The 16,662-nt window shown below is 35.9% G+C and overlaps 1 protein-coding gene across 2 annotated transcripts in view; it reads left to right on the forward strand.

Annotated features, from left to right (window-relative positions):
• PRKCI (protein kinase C iota) overlaps positions 1–16,207 on the forward strand; it is a 31,677-nt gene extending 15,470 nt beyond the window's left edge. For both annotated transcript variants that reach the window (XM_026105718.2, XM_064516604.1), the window contains exons 5-18: positions 336–421; positions 1,847–1,987; positions 2,862–2,916; positions 3,634–3,692; positions 4,127–4,303; positions 5,305–5,402; positions 6,466–6,552; positions 7,176–7,311; positions 8,916–9,003; positions 9,989–10,114; positions 10,218–10,297; positions 11,965–12,054; positions 12,344–12,459; positions 13,597–16,207. In XM_026105718.2, coding sequence (XP_025961503.1) covers positions 336–421; positions 1,847–1,987; positions 2,862–2,916; positions 3,634–3,692; positions 4,127–4,303; positions 5,305–5,402; positions 6,466–6,552; positions 7,176–7,311; positions 8,916–9,003; positions 9,989–10,114; positions 10,218–10,297; positions 11,965–12,054; positions 12,344–12,459; positions 13,597–13,684 — 1,427 coding nt within the window. In that variant the 3' untranslated portion in view covers positions 13,685–16,207. The remainder of the gene's footprint in view (positions 1–335; positions 422–1,846; positions 1,988–2,861; positions 2,917–3,633; positions 3,693–4,126; positions 4,304–5,304; positions 5,403–6,465; positions 6,553–7,175; positions 7,312–8,915; positions 9,004–9,988; positions 10,115–10,217; positions 10,298–11,964; positions 12,055–12,343; positions 12,460–13,596) is intronic.
• The last annotated feature ends 455 nt before the right edge of the window (positions 16,208–16,662 follow it).

A 16,662-nucleotide genomic window follows, 5' to 3' on the forward strand; every position in this document is an offset into this window, starting at 1 on the left:
TCCTCCCATCTCCTCCCGAAGTTTAGATAAGGTAGTTGCACATTTTGCATGCCAGTGCTTGTATTGTTTGGACAGTTTTCCTTTCCTTGACTCACTGTTTCTTTTAACTTTGGAAAAACTGAATTAACTTACAGTTGATCAGGAAATTCTATTTCAAATTTTTCCCAAAATTTTAAAAAAGAAAAAGGTACTTGGAACCTTACTCTGTGTTTATGTAAGGTTGCAGGAGTGAAAACTTACTCTGCAAATCACTTTATATAGAAGTGTCCATGAGAAGAATGTCATAGTTCTGTATTTATATTTTTATGGATGTAATCATATGTTTTTCCCCTTAGAATCCATTTATCGCCGAGGCGCCCGCCGGTGGCGAAAGCTGTATTGTGCAAATGGTCACACTTTCCAGGCCAAACGGTTTAACAGGGTGAGAGTCTTGGGTGCTTACAGCAGTGTAACAGAGATGTCTTACTTGTCTACTTGTAATGTTACTGCCTCAAAAGATTAGAAGGTAGATTTATTCTCAAGAAACTGGATTTTGCCTGGTGTAATATCAAATAACTATTCGTATTAATCAGGTTTTTTTTAATCAAAGTATAGTGAAATCACTGAAGCACCTTGCTTTTGTTGTTTGCCTATAGTAGTTTCTAATCTGTAGTACTGAGACTTCTGGTAACCCTGTAGTTTCAGAAAACTTTGTCACTAATAAATTATCAGGCATTCTAAATGAAAAAAAAAATTGCTTTCAATTTCCTTTACCATATATTCTGAAACTATGATATCAACTATATAAATGCTCCTTTGTACCCTTAAAATCTTCCTAGAGGGCAAACTTCAACACTGGCGTTAGATGACCGTGAGCTTGAAATGCATTTGCAGTTCTTAAGTTCTGGGAGTGAAAATGCCTGAGAAGTGCTTAAGACATGGACTTTTCTTTCAAACAAGCTGAGATGTTTCTGTAAACAATCTGCTTATGTTGGCATGTACTCAGTTGAAAATAACAGATCACTTGTAATGATTTTAAGAAGCAATGGTCAAACCTATTTCAATAAGGAGTGGGAAGGGCTTCTACTCTATTAAAACAAAATTTGAATAGCTCAGGTTCCTTCGCAGCTTCTGTAATCTTTCATTCTCTTTTAAGCTCATTAAATGCATTGTGTGCTAAATAATGCTTGAAATTGTGTGTACCAGACCTCATCTTGAGCATCCTTCATATCTAACTTCTATCCTTTTACTTAAACAATGCTCTGTGAAGGGCTTGTTGACCTCTTCCTGGTCAAAGGCTGTCAAGGCACCATCATTTATTCATTTTCCACTCTTGCTTTTATAGGCAACGTGTTTTCATGGTTCTTTCAAGTTGTTTTGTGAATGTTCTTAACTGAGTGGTGATCTCCCCATTTCCTGTTACCTGAAGCTTTTGCTCTCCTGCTTTTCTCCCAACAAATCTAAGGGCTCATCTATGTGGAGAGATGCTGAGATATGTTGCAAATTAGCATGGTCATGCAGTAGCCTGCTGATTCAGCTGCACTGCTTTTGAATTGGCCAATGTCTGGCTGGGTCCATGTGCAGCAGAAGAGGCTGGCCGTGCTTGCATCTGTCCATGTGGTCGTACCTTTTGTGTACAGCAATTGCTGCTATTGTTCAGCTGTAATTTTTGAGCTCCTCTGTGTTGTATCTGCCTTTCTTAAATTATGAAGTCTTCGATGTAGAGATTTTTTTGCGATAGTAGCAAAATTCAGTAGGGATCTCTCCGATCTTCTATCCTTTATTGTTCAGTAATGAAAATGTGGTTGAAAAGTTCTTATTGATTAGTTTTGCTTTTTTAATCAAAGTTGTTGATTTGTCATTCTAGCGAGCTCATTGTGCCATCTGCACTGACCGAATATGGGGTCTGGGTCGCCAGGGATATAAATGCATCAATTGTAAACTCCTTGTTCACAAGAAGTGTCACAAGCTTGTCAGTATTGAATGTGGCCGCCATACGCTACAACCAGTAAGTAAAATTTATCTGAAAAGTTGTCTTAAAAAAAAGTCCATTTTATACTAGTGGTTTTCAAACTACCCACAAGTAATTACAGTGTATGAAACTTAAAGGCTTATTATTCTGCATGGCTACTCTGACACTTTGCAAGAAAGTTTGGCAGTCACTATGCAGAATGGCAAATTTAGTGGCAATAAGGGAGTATAATTCTTGCATCTGATTTTTTTTCGGTGTCAAAAATAAACATAATTGATATTTACATCATTCTTCACTATGTTATGTAGCACATATATTCTATTTTACATCTTCAAAGCAAAGTACAAATAAAATCTCATAACGTCTATTGGGTTATTATACTATTATCCATCTTGCAGAAACGGAAGATGAGGCACAGAAGTTGTGATTTTTCTCCCATGAGATTCAGTCATCCTCAGTTCCTAGAAAAATCAGATGAATACTGCTTCTGCATTAATATTATTAAACATCAGATAGCTAGAAGTCTATATTTTGTCAATTCATTTCACTAATGTATGTACTGCTAAACTACCTAACAGACATTGATGCCATTTGAGCTTTTCTGTGTCTCATGTCTTATCTGCTATACTTCTCTTCTCTGTTGTACTAAGCTGTCATTTCAATAGCTTCTGGAAGCTTGTCTAAACTTATGGAAAATTGATAGAATAAGGACTGCAGTTGTTCCTTTTATTGTATATGGATTAGAAAAGCATCCATATTGATTGATCAAGGTAAAAATTAGACTATATTCCTCGGGGATAATTTATTGTCTCTAATGTAAATTTGTTTTTCTCAGTTGGACAGTCTGTTGCAAAAAATCCAATTATTAACTAATCTGATTTGTAGAAATCACTGTTGTGCATATTTGCAGGAACCAATAATGCCTATGGATCCATCGTCAGTGCATCCAGATAATGTAGAATCAGGTAAGATCTGTAATTTTTTTTCTTTTAAGTTATTTTAAATAGTTAAAACATGAATTTGGGGATTTAAAATGAAACAGAATACCTTTAAGCCAATTACTTAGAAAACCATTATTTACTTTTGTTCAGAGAACATGAAAAATAAGTCCGCTTATATATAAAGGATGATGTGAGCATAAAAATCCTTCACTTGTCCATACCTTACAGTTCAAGAAACTATGCTAAAAATCAAGAATTTTGGTTCCAAATTGCACTTTGTCTGTCAGTTAGCTGTGTGTTTTAAATGTTCCAATCAAACAAACAAGCCCTTGATTGATTTGCTATGGAAAAAAGCAGGGTCTCTGCTGATCAGTATCCAAACAATTTCATTCCTGTAGTGGTCAGAGTGGTGTTTCTGACATTTGATTTGGGATGTTGATAGTGATCGGGGCGGGGGGAGAGGTTTTACACAAGATACTTTCTGTGTGCGTAATCAAGATTAATCTGAATAGATCTCAAAATGCAGTGCTAAGGTTTTATATTAGCCATAACTGATCCTAATGCAGTATTGCAAAAGAATGATCCTGATTGTTTTAAAGCAAAATAGTACCAATTTTTTATTCACAATAGATGCATTTTAATTGTGCCTCTCTCTGATTCAGCTCTTGTGTGTGGAAATTTTAGGGCAATAGAAAATACTATTATGTCCTGTAGGTCTAATGATTTTTCTTGCACCTCTAGTGATTCCATATAATCCCTCAAGTCATGAGAGCTTGGACCATGTTGGTGAAGAAAAAGAGGTAAAATACCTTAAAACATGCTAACTGTAGTCAAAGATCAAGTCTGTATCTAACCTAATTTTCAGATCTTAAAAACTTTAAATTGTCAAAAACTGAAAGCTAGTACATAAAACACATTTAGGTCACTAACTCAGGTATATGCATGTATGTCTTGCAAGCTGTTTTATTTTGAATCTTAAGTTGAGATGCGCTTTCGGTTCAGAAAATACTCCCAAACTTTTCTCTTATGCCTCCTTCCTTTCCCCTCACATTCCTTTTCAGGACAGTGCAGTTTTAAGAAAAACAAGTGCTAATTTAATCCCTTGTTTATATTAATTTTGCTGCTCTGTTTGAAAGTGCCAACTTTCCTTTTTAAAAGAACAACAAACACCATCCCACACAGTTATTAAAATTGGTAAGCCTGCTCACTAATTTCAAAGTATCCTTATCAACAGGCAATGAGCATTAGAGAAAGTGGCAAAGCTTCTTCCAGTCTGGGTCTTCAGGATTTCGATTTGCTCCGAGTTATAGGAAGAGGCAGTTATGCTAAAGTCCTGCTTGTTCGATTGAAGAAAACTGAACGCATTTATGCAATGAAAGTGGTGAAAAAAGAACTTGTCAACGATGATGAGGTAGGCAAGATTTTTTTATCAATAAATCAGGCAGCTCTTCTGAAGAGTTTCTGTACACGCTGCAAGTAGGGAGCCAGGCCTCTGAGTTTGCAACATTAGTGGAGAAGTATGTGTTATACATTCACTTTCTTACAAATACTATACCATAAAAATACCATAGAAAGCTCACAAGACGTATTGTCAATGAAGACAGCAAAACTGGTAGACTGGTAGCTCAAAGTAGTCCTCCTGTGCCAGTGGTTTCTGTCATGAGCCTCATTGCCTCAACCTCTCCTGTCACTCTCCTTTTGTAATCAGTAGTAGCTGCAGGAGTGCTTCATGCAGAATTCAAGTTAGTAAGCCTGGCTTACCTCCTTATTTTGGGGCAGTATTCCATATTTCTCCTATTATTTTGGCCTGCTGGGCTAGAAAAAGATAGGTATGGTCCCTTTTCCATATGTTCAAGTTTGGCTTTTTGTCACAGAGGGGAGCCTCATGATGTTGTTTTTATTCCTCTTTAAACTGGATCTTCATTTTAACAATTTGTTTGTAGCTTACACAGTGTTAATGTATTAGTGGAAACTTGTCAGAAATTGCAACATTTGAAAGCTAAACACTTGCTAAAAGTTTCCCTTGTGTTTCTTTAGGCCATTCTGAAAAGATTGAATGACTGTGGTTTGTTGTCTAAGAGCTTTCACATCTATTTTTAGTTCTACCATGGATTCTTTTGGCATTCCGTGATGTTACTTTACATTTATCTGCACCAGTTTATCACTTCTTATAGATGAAATGCTTTTCATTCCCAAGAATAGTTATACAATAAGGCTAAAAGTTCAGGACATCAATGTTAGAAAAAAAAAATGCTAGGTTATCTGTTATTTGGCATTGGAGAACCAACTTTGAATTTGTTGTAAATAAAATGAGAAAGGGAAAACACTTGAAAATATTTCTGCTAACTGTCATTAATGCTTGACCTAAGTACAACACGCCTTTTCTGAATATAGCTTTTCTTAAATAAATAGGATATTGACTGGGTTCAGACAGAGAAACACGTCTTCGAACAGGCTTCAAATCATCCTTTTCTTGTTGGACTACACTCTTGCTTCCAGACAGAAAGCAGGTAAAGGTCAGAAGATAATAAGAAAATACTCTTCTATTCAAAAAATATTTGATGCTATTAGGCACCTCAAAGATCTATTTAAAGCATTTAAGCACTGGCTAGGTATTAAAAGTCAATGTACTATAAATCACTATAGCACTTTATGAGCAAAAGGCCATGTTCATCATGTAAATGTTTCAGATTAGGGAAAGAGGAGAGTGTGAAGTACTGGTAGTTGTGAAGGGAAGGATTCTGTAAAGGAGGAGAGTTGCAGCTAGCAAAAGAAGAGGCTTGAGAGTGAGGTAGAAGACCGAACCTAGAACGGGAGAAATAGCATTAGGAAGGGCGAATTAGAAGTATAAAAAAATGAGGAAAGTGATCTCAAACTTGCATGTATTCTCTGCAGATGAGGGGAAATACAGCAAGCATCAGAAAATAGTGCCTGAATTTTAAAATGGAAAGCAGTGTAATAGAGATGAAAGTAATGATTTTTTGCATGTTTATATATAGGAGAAGAGATTGTTATAGATGAAAAATTTACTATTCTATACAGTAATAGTTCTCAGTATAAACAAAATAGTTATCCTATATTAAAACGGTTATCCTTACTGTTTAAAAGGTGACAAGCTAGTGGTGGGAAGTGAGGAGGGAGGGTGTTTGTAGGATATTGATAGTATTAGCCATGAACAAAGGAGACTAAGGGGATCATGAAGGAAAATGAGGGGGGAGGGTTATTGTGTTTTCTGGTGCGTGCATACAAAAACTGATGTGAATGCATTAATATATTCACATGCATTATAATGACAAGCAGTAGTTACAATGGATTAGAAATGTGGGAAAGATGACTTGCATTTCTTTTGCAATAAAGGAATTATCTAGAGAAACTTGGTGTACTTGATTCTTAACTTTGGGTACTTATTGAAGGGAAGGGGAAATGGTAGAACCAGCCATGTTAGCAGAGGGTTGGGAGGAGTTGAATTGACATTGTTCAGTAATAGACCTGTAACATGTCAAACGTCAGGTCGATAAGAAAGTCTTTCAGCTCTGTATACAATCATTTGTAACAAGCTTGTGTGTGTTTCAGGCTGTTCTTTGTTATAGAGTATGTAAATGGAGGAGATCTAATGTTTCACATGCAGAGGCAGAGGAAACTGCCAGAGGAGCATGCCAGGTATATTTAATTTCAGTTTCTTGCATCGAAACAGTTGTTTTTCTGACACAGTGCAGTAATGCAGAGATTATGGTAATGAGCTAGTAAATCCTCTCCAGATGTTAAGGATTTAAGAAATGTGGAACTGCATCCTCATTTTGATGATGCGAGCTACAATGCTTTTGTTTCAAGAAAGGATGTTAATAGGAAGCACTTAAGAATTGTTTGTATTAGCATTACCCTGGATGATTTCAGCCTGATGTAGAATATTTTTCTTAGAAAAGTGTTTAATGGTATTTTTTTAACTGTCTAATAACATAAACTTGTTTCTTTTACAACAACCAATACCAGCTGTCTAGGCAAATGCTGAGTTCTTGGTGCATATGCTTCATCTCAGATGGTGAGATGAAAGGGATGATTTCAGTAGACATTAAGATTAATTAAAAAAAAAGATTTTTAAATGACTGTGGGTAGTCACTTCTGCCTGATTATGGGCAGATTATCCATCTTCCTGGTGAAAAATTATGATAAGTACACATGGGGTCCTATTTAGAGGACTGTCACGCTACCAAGACTTTATTGTTGTGGTCTGGTTTTTTGAATGACTGGGGGACTTGGGTAATTAATATCTTTTTCTACTCTAGGTTTTATTCTGCTGAAATCAGTCTAGCACTGAACTATTTACATGAACGAGGGATAATCTACAGAGATTTAAAACTGGATAATGTGCTATTAGATTCTGAAGGGCATATTAAACTCACAGACTATGGCATGTGCAAGGTAAGCTGTGGTTCCTTGCTAACGTACAATCAACAGTTAAGAAATTGTCATAAATTATAGGATGTAGAGACTTAAAAATGTGAAATTTCAAGTTATCCGCTTTTACACAGTCCAGATAGGTTGTATACTCATTTCAGTTCTGCAAATGAAGGGAAAGGAAGAAAAATGAAAGAGAGACACCAAACTGCTCAGACTGTGTATAAATACTGTTTATGGTTATGGAAAACAGCTGTGTGTTACCACAACTTGACCAAAAAGGGTAGGCTGAAATAATCACGAGAGGCTTGGTTTAAAAAATAGCAAGAGATTGAAATATGTCAGTCCCTCTCGAGACTCTAGCTGTGACCTACTTCTGTGTAATCTCTGAGAGCAACTAGCATGTCCTAGCCTCGAATTTGGAATGGTTTTGCTATGTGCTTGCCTTGGCGGAAAGAGGAGGTAGATTAAAGTTATAAAGTGAAGAGGAAAACTGAGAGTACTTGTATAACTAACTTTTTCTCTCCATTGGTATAACGATTAGTGTTTCCAGACGAGAACTGCTTTGCCACTTTCCAGTAAGTGTGATGAGGAACTATGATGCTTAGATGAAGGGCTCTAAAAGTGCAACGGTCTATTAAGTACTCTCTCAGCTGTATCTATTTTTATTGTAATTATAAAGTTGTAATTCCTGTAATTCCTATGACTAACTGCTATTTCAGGTGAGTGCAACTGTGGACTCCCAAAAGATTAGACAGAGGGACTTGTACCCATTTTATAGGGTTTTTTTTTTTTTTTTTTTTTTTTTTTTTTGAGGAAGCTACAAGAGAACAGAGAACTGTTTGTAGCCGATTAGTGATTGCAACTGTTTTGTATTGATACTGGGTACTAGTGCTGTTCTGTTTACAACAAAACTAAAAAGTCGGTTTATTAAATTGCAAGCTCCTAAATTTCTATTAGTTTTGATTTTGCTAGTTCTCTGTTGGTTGCAAGCTGGTAAACACTGTGCAACTCTGTCAGTAAAGATTTGAGAGAAGAATCTGGAGTCTCCTTTACATGGTAGAAGATGAGGAACAAATTTTAGGATTGAATTTATTAGCTCCCGCTTCTTCTCTTCCTGGGATTAATCTTTGACCTATGTTGATATTAGTCAGGAAGAAATTAAGAAATTGGTTCGCTAGTTTCTCAGAGTCTCATTTGACTTATCCCTGAGTGGATTTCAGATCTGGAAAGCTCCCACCAAAATTGTAATTGTGCTTTGTTTTTCATCTAAAGACCACTTTGTGTGCGGTGGAATAGAATTACACACAGCTCGTTGTGATGGGTATTTTTTATAAATGTGTCTATTAAGAGGTGTTAGTGGTTTAAATTCATTAAGAGAATGGCAAGTTCTCATCTGAGAGACTTGCATGACGAATTAGGAGAGGAATAATGAAAGATGCTCTTATGTTCTATGCATGTATTTCTTCTGAAACAAGTAGTGTTTTATATTCAGTTATGTACAGACTTATGCATAATTTTACTGAAACAAAAGCAGGACACTTGATACAAAATGCAGTCCTTAGCAGAGGAGGAGAGTGGAATCTTTGGCTAACTCTAAAGCATTTTCTCGCCATCTTTTTTTAAAGGAAGGGCTGAGGCCTGGAGACACAACCAGCACATTCTGTGGGACTCCAAACTATATTGCTCCTGAAATTCTCCGGGGAGAGGATTATGGTAATTTGAAATTTTCACTGCTACTGCATGACCTTCAGCCTGTCTTGTGAATTCTTACTCAAGTTGCTTAATAGTAGTAGAGACTATAATTCTCCATCAGACGTGTAATCCATCTAATTGAACATCCTGTCTGAGAAAGTAAATAAACACTTCAAAGGCAGGGCAGGAAACATCTCCCCAAGCAAATGAGATAATCTGCCTTCCATGTTTTAACTTGTTTTTATCAATCTTGCAGAAAAGCATGAGTCTTCCAGAATTTATTACCCATCATAATTATTTTAGATGATCTTAATGATATACTTGCTGTCTTAAATTGTGTTTGCTGTTGGACTTTAATATTTGGCAGCACTGATAGTAAAAAGTAGATATAAGCATTGCAAAGAGATGAAGTAATGGACATTCCTTGCACAAACTTCAATGTTCAAAGGAAAACTGTCTATGCAGTTCCTTGTTTTAATTGAATGCCTGACTGGCTTAACATCTTCCTTCCTTATCACAAATTTCCCAGGGCAAGCAGACTGCATCACTAGCTAGTGGAAATTTGTTTTCTTCAGTAGTGAATAGTAGAATAGATATACATAGCTGTATAAATGACTGTCTTGCTACTTAATATCAAAAATTACATACTTGCCTGTTGTCCTTTCCCCCTGCCCCAGGTAATGCACTGTTAGTATTGATTAGGCTTAAATATTTTATCTAAGCCTCCGTTAAGGTTGTAACGCCAACCTTTTAACTTTGCATTTCCTTTTCTTTGTGCAGCACCCTCCCATCCTGTACATAATGAACCATGTAATATCTGTTACAATTGTTACCCCTATTTTATTCAGTAGTCCGTAGAAATGTAGATAATCAGAAAGATTGGCAATACTTAAATTTTTTAACTAATTATTTATTCTTGAAACATGTCTTGCTTTAATTAACCCTAAAAGTGATTGTATTTTCACTCTAAAATATCTTCAGCAATGCTTTGTCTTTTGAATTCTAGGCTTCAGCGTAGACTGGTGGGCACTAGGTGTACTCATGTTTGAAATGATGGCCGGCAGGTCACCATTCGATATTGTTGGAAGTTCTGACAATCCTGATCAGAACACAGAAGACTATCTTTTTCAAGGTAAGAAGCAGTGAGTGATCATACTGATTTAGTGCTTTGTTTCTACTTACTGTAATCTAACTTCAGCCATGCAAAGTCTGACATGAAGCTTGTTTTCTTGCAGTAATTTTGGAAAAACAGATCCGAATTCCCCGATCCCTTTCTGTTAAAGCAGCAGGTGTTCTAAAGAGTTTCCTTAATAAGGTAAGGACTAATGCAGACTTTAAGACTTCAAGAGCAGGGGTTTTTTAAGCCTGTTATTTAATTGATGTGTAGCGAACATGCTTTATTTGCTGTACATAGAAGCTGGGTAGAAAATGTGTGAGCCTAAAAGAGAATTTTAATGGGGGGCAGGAGAAGGGCCTATTCTAGATATTTGTCTTAAAACCCGAAACCATAGATTCACAGTCTGGGGTGGAGGCTAAATTTGAAATTAAATGGCTTAGAAATGCTCTGAATAGTTCCATTAACCTGGGGAATCGGACAAACTGTTCAGGACAAGTTTAGTAATTCACTCTGACAAGCTCTGATGACTTCATTGAGTGAAATGCAGAGGCAGAAATCAGCCAGTATATAACCACTGTTTGCTAGTAGCTAAATAGTCTGACAGTCAAAAGTTGCGTATGTGGCAGTGAACTAGTCCGAGCACATGCTGGCCTTTATTCTGTGAATGTCTTACATGAGCTGGGAGAAAGAGGTGTAGGAAAAAAGCAGATTTGCTAAAATTGTTCTAAGCGCTAAAACTGTTTAAGAACATTGCTTCTGTTACGACTCCTTGGTTGTGTGTGTGGACATACATACGCATACGGGGAGATGGAATTTTTTCTGGCAGCTTTGTATTAAGGCAGAGTAATCTAGATGTTTACAAACAACTCTGACTTACTTCTGGGACAAAAGTTCCCATTTCTCTCCCGTCCTCCCCATTTCTCACAGATGAGTATTGAGAGCACACTTCCTGTCTTAAAACTTTTTTGGCCTTGCAGTCTCTCTGAATATTGCACTTTAGGTAGCGGCATAAAGAATTTAGTGTGAAAACTGAACAGAGCGCACGCATCTCAACTACTTCAAAGTGTTGAAATGAAGCAGTGGTATTAAATGACTAGGAAAAAGAAGGGTTTATTTGCAGACTGTTAAAAATCCTCCACTGAATAATGAAATTAGACATTAGCAATCTTTGTGAACTATGAACATTGTTGCAGAGGTATTTATGTGAAATCTAAATGGAATCATTTTAAACAATGGATTAATAGTGTGATTTTTTTTAACTCTTTTTTTCCTGGGATATTAGCATTGTTTGTAAATTATTCTTAGTGGCATGACATTTGTGTATCAACTTAAACAGCTAAGAAAGCTCTGTCTGGCTTGCATAAGGGGCTTGTCATTGTTGTCCTCTTGAAGTTGATTAGTTTCCATCTCTTCTCTGATACTGAGAGCTGTCGTGTTACAGTCTCTTAGTGAAAAGAAGTCTTGCTTAAAATAATCTTCTTTAAACTGTATGTATCTATAACCTGCAGTTACTGCTCTGATGAGATTGCTGGCATAGTCAGACAGTCTGCTTATTTGGGAAATAAAGAACCAAACTGATTTGTAACCTAAGCAGGATTCCTAAGAAACATACAGTATGTTTAAGCAGTTCTGAAAAAAATGAAGATGGGATGATTGTTTATATATAATTCAATTATAGGCTTCCCTATTCTCCTCCCTGTTTCCAAAGATAAATTGGAACAGTTTCTAAAATAAATAATCCTAACTTGGTTACAAAGTGCATTGAAGAACTGTCGTGTTCTATTTCTCATGGAATCTGAAACACTTATATTTTATTATTATGTAGGCCTTGGCACCCATTTAGATTTATTTTCTTTGTCGCACAGGATCCAAAGGAACGTTTAGGCTGCCATCCTCAGACAGGATTTGCAGATATTCAGGGACATCCGTTTTTCCGCAATGTTGATTGGGATTTGGTATGTGAATGCCTACTGTTTGATTTATTTTCTTCATATACAGTGACAGTTTGCCAACTTGTAAGCTGAGGAATGACAGAAAAGCTTCACAAATCCTAAGCTTTTAACTGGTATATCACAATGATAATACAGAATCTTTTAAACTTTTTACATACAGTAAGTACAGTAGATAAATAGCATGTTTGTAAAAAGTACATGAAAGAAATTCAACAGTTAATTCCTGCCTTGTTTGAAAATAATCAATAGGTTGTAACCCAGTCTTGGTGTCACTAAGTGCTTTTACTTTTAGATGGAGCAAAAGCAAGTGGTTCCTCCATTTAAACCAAATATATCTGGAGAATTTGGTCTGGATAACTTTGATTCCCAATTCACCAATGAACCTGTGCAGCTCACTCCAGATGATGAGTAAGTAATGCAGAATTTAAGCAAATAATTAAGTCAGCGAAGAAGTTACAAGAGTTCATTTGAATACATGTATTTATAGTGCATGGAGTATATGTAAAGCAGTAAACAACATTTTCTCATGTTAGTTTGGAAACTTCGGTTACATGATCTCAAGATAGACTTAGTATACAAGGCTTAAATGTTGTACTTCGGTATGATATAAAAATGAGCTAACAGTGGGGAAGTTGTTATAAAGAATTTGAGTTCAAGGAAGGATGAATAAGTGCTATTTTACAAGTTTTATTGGTATCATCTGCAAGAAACAGATGTGTGAAAGAGAAGGCCTGTTTTGCCATGTGGCTTTCTTCTGCACTACTTTATGTAAGCCCTAATATTTCTAGAATATTGAGTTCAGATTGAATTTTTCTTGGGTGTTCTGTACAAGAAAAGACGCGCTTTTTTGGCTTGTTCAGGTATTTTAATTAGTAGTAGTGAAGTGTGGTTATCCTGATTGAAAAACCTTGATAGGATGCATGATAATGCATGTGATTCTGGCAGTGGAGTTGTGGTTAGTGGAGTTGTGGTTCCTTGCCCCGAGGGGCCAAGACTTGGGATGGGTGGGGAAGGGGCATTCTAGTTTGGCTGAACCACTGTTGTATACACTTTAGGATTTTTTCTAGGTTCTGTATAACGTATGTGTAATACAGAAACATGAACAGTGAATATTAAATATTCTTTATGAGCCTTAATTAGGTCTGAGATCTGATCTCCTTCATTCCTTTGTAAATGCATAATATCTCAGCAGAGGTTAAAGAAATTGCTCATACAAGAGCAGTATCACATCCTATTGTTTTAAACTTTTACAAAAATGAAAAGTTTTATGAACACAAACTTTAGAGTGTTTTGCAGGGAGAATGCATGCATGGGAGTAACCAAATCATTGCTCCTGAGTGGTTTTGTGTTTTATTACCTTTATAAGGACTAGAAAAAAATAGCAGTAGTTGTAAGGAAACAGAGGGACAAACAGGCACAAAAGAGAGAGGGGAAAGTTCTCAATTGCAATCAACTGTTAGAGGTCTAAATTTTAAGACAAACTATCAGTTAATATTGTTACCCTTTAATATTGCTGAACTAATGACTGTTTTTTAATCTTAATAGTGATATTGTGAAGAAGATTGACCAGTCTGAATTTGAAGGCTTTGAATATATAAATCCTCTTTTGATGTCAGCTGAGGAATGTGTCTGAATTCTCCGTTTCTGGACTGTGCCAATTGTTACCATTTGTTTCTGCATGGATAAACATCTCTTCATTTGATGCACTCGCATAAAATGAATAACTAAATATCTTACTCTTGCCACCTACTGTGGATTACTCACTATTTTCTTTTTGTATTAATTGTCATCCCGAACAGTTGTTATGTCGAACCTTGGGCTGCCAGAAGATGAAAAATGGAGATTTCCCAACAGTCTTGCCAAACTTGAATTTTAATATAGAAGTTGGTCTGTGAGATTCCTGACTGAACAAGGGGATCTGGCTGTATAATTTGCTAATACAGTATTCTGTTAAAGGAAAAATTTTTTACTGCTTTAAGAATACAGATTGCATTAGGGGACATAATAAATACCATTAAAGGGCTTCCATTTTTGCAGCAAGACAGATAAGACCTTATGACTTCTGTAGTGTTAAATCTCCTCTCTAAACATCTGATTTCTGTGTTCTCCTTAGACTTAGAAATTTTAGCTAAATTATTGCCCTTTAGATTTAAATGACAGTAAGGAGAACAGCTTTTTAAACTCCATAGGTCAAGAATGTCTGTTTTCATAGTGTATATTGATTCTATCTGAAAAGGAGATTATTAACTCAATGTTAGAATGGATAGGTTTTGCTACTAAATTACACAGTATGAATTGTACATGGCTTTTGACATATGAACAGTGAGTGCCTTTCTGAGCCTGTCCCTTTCACTGAGGGTTGTACATGGTATAAAGTGTCAGTTTAAATAAATGGAATTCAATTAATACTTTTAAAAATGAAAATCTGTAGAGTGTAATTTAGCAGAAATTGGCAGCTAATATTGAAGAATGTAGGACCTCATGCTATTATTTATTGCTTTTACATTCTCTGTCTTACTGTATGGATATGTTACAGCTATGGTCTAGATAAGGGCATTGTTTCCTATTAGTATCTTATTGCCATTCTGCTGGAAATGCATTCCACTTTGCCAGTGGGAAAAGCACATCTGGAAAAAATAGGTGCTGTCCACAATTACTCCCTTAACTTTTCTCTTTATACATAATAGTTTGTAATCATAACCAAACCTTAAATGTTGTTAGTAGACTCAAAGTTAGTAATAAAGCGATTGGAATAAATAGAAAGAACAATTCAAAATAGGAGGTATGGGTGGAGTGATTCTTACATTTCATATTAGTAAACAGTGTAATATAAAGCACAGCTAATTCTTATTTTTAATGTTTGAGGAATATTTTTGAATGTCTTAGAATGGAGAAATGCCAAATGTACCACTTTTTTTGCAGGGGGGAAAGGGATTTAAAAGACATTGAAGAAAATAATCTGTATTACATAAGGAAAAGTTGTAAGGTAACATACATGTTAGTAAAAGTGGACTAATTATATGTAAACACAAGTTAGCAAACTTTATCTAAAGCTTTTAATAAGATTTCTGCTTGGTCAATGTCTTTCCTTGAAGATACTTGTGTGGTGAAACTATAAATTTATAGCACATAACTTCCATTGTAATTTTTTTAAGTTACATGTTAGTTTCCGGGGGAGAGAGTGCATGAATACACAGTAGTGACATAGCATGGTCTTTAGTTCGTACTTTGCAACATGAGTAGGAAATTCTTCTAATAGTATTGGGCTGAATTTTTAGAACTGGAGTCATTGGAGGGGCCCCAATTTTAGGAAAGCTTTGATCTTCCACACTGTTGAAAATCAGATTCCCATAGAAACCTCAAATTATGTATTTTCAAATATAAAATATCAGAGTAAAACCTACTTCTAAAGAGCAGGTAATAACTTTCACACTTTTAGTTCCTGTGAAATGAACTACTCACATGCAGTTTTTAAATTGTGGTTAACGCCGAAGTGCTTAGCCTTTGACTTGTATGCCCACGTGACTAGTTTAGGCATCAGGATTTAACTGATATTAAACTTTGAAGTTACTTTAAAAAAATACCTCTCTACAGCGGCTTAATTTCATATGACGTCTTAAGTAAAATGGCTTTATAGAGGGAAGTGCATTTCTGCTGTTCATTGCAAAAGTGTAATACACTGTGTTTTGTGCTTAAAGCAAAAATTAATTTTTTTATAATGTTACAGAAAAGATACTTTTTCTATTTATGTTTTTAACCATTAAGAATGTCACTGAGTTAACAGTGACAGGCATGTTAAATGACTGTAAGTCCATTTTTAAACTTTTTTCATTTTCTCCAAAGTGCCATGATGTTAACAGGTATATTTCAGTGTTGAACATACAGCAGCTGTCATAAATATTCAGAAGGGAAACTGGGTGTAAACCATCAAGTGCAGTAGGTTTTGTCTTTGCAGAAAGTGTCTGCATCAGAAGCCCGATGTGTTTATGTGGAGTAACCTTCTTTTTTGTATATGAACTTGGTTCTTGTGGGTGCTCTGCTAGTTAATATTGTTGCTATTTCCTGTTTCGCATGGAATGTGGTCTTGAACACTGTTGTGTAATCATTCCCTTTATTTGTGCACACTTTTTACTTTAAATAAAACATTTATATTAGGCCTCTGTGTATTAACCTCAGGAAAAAATGCTGCGAAACACTGGGATTTGCTTGGGATCACTGGATGCCCCTTAGCTATCCAGCTCCCAGAGAAGGAGTGTTGTTCTACTCTTACCAGTGGTTTTGTTTGTTTGTTTTTTCCTAGAAAAGAGAACCCAGCTTGACCATTACAACCTAAGTAATGCAGCCCCCAGCCTGGGGTTCCCAGATATGTCTGAGAATGCAAGTCCCTCGCTAATATGCTTGGGCAGCCTCATTTCATCTTTCTCTGTGGAGAAAAAGCATCATCGTAGGTTTTATGTTGATTTATCTTTCCTTCCAACACCAGTGATGAAGCAAAGTGACTTAGTGAGGCTCTCAGTAAGCTGTGTAGATACAAAAGGCTTCAAGTAAAATATAAAATGCAATTCTAGCTTGTTTGACCAAAGACCTCTTGTAGCTGGAGCTTCTAAGATG

Source organism: Dromaius novaehollandiae, chromosome 9 (genome assembly GCF_036370855.1).
Source record: "Dromaius novaehollandiae isolate bDroNov1 chromosome 9, bDroNov1.hap1, whole genome shotgun sequence".
NCBI classification, from domain to species: domain Eukaryota; kingdom Metazoa; phylum Chordata; class Aves; order Casuariiformes; family Dromaiidae; genus Dromaius; species Dromaius novaehollandiae.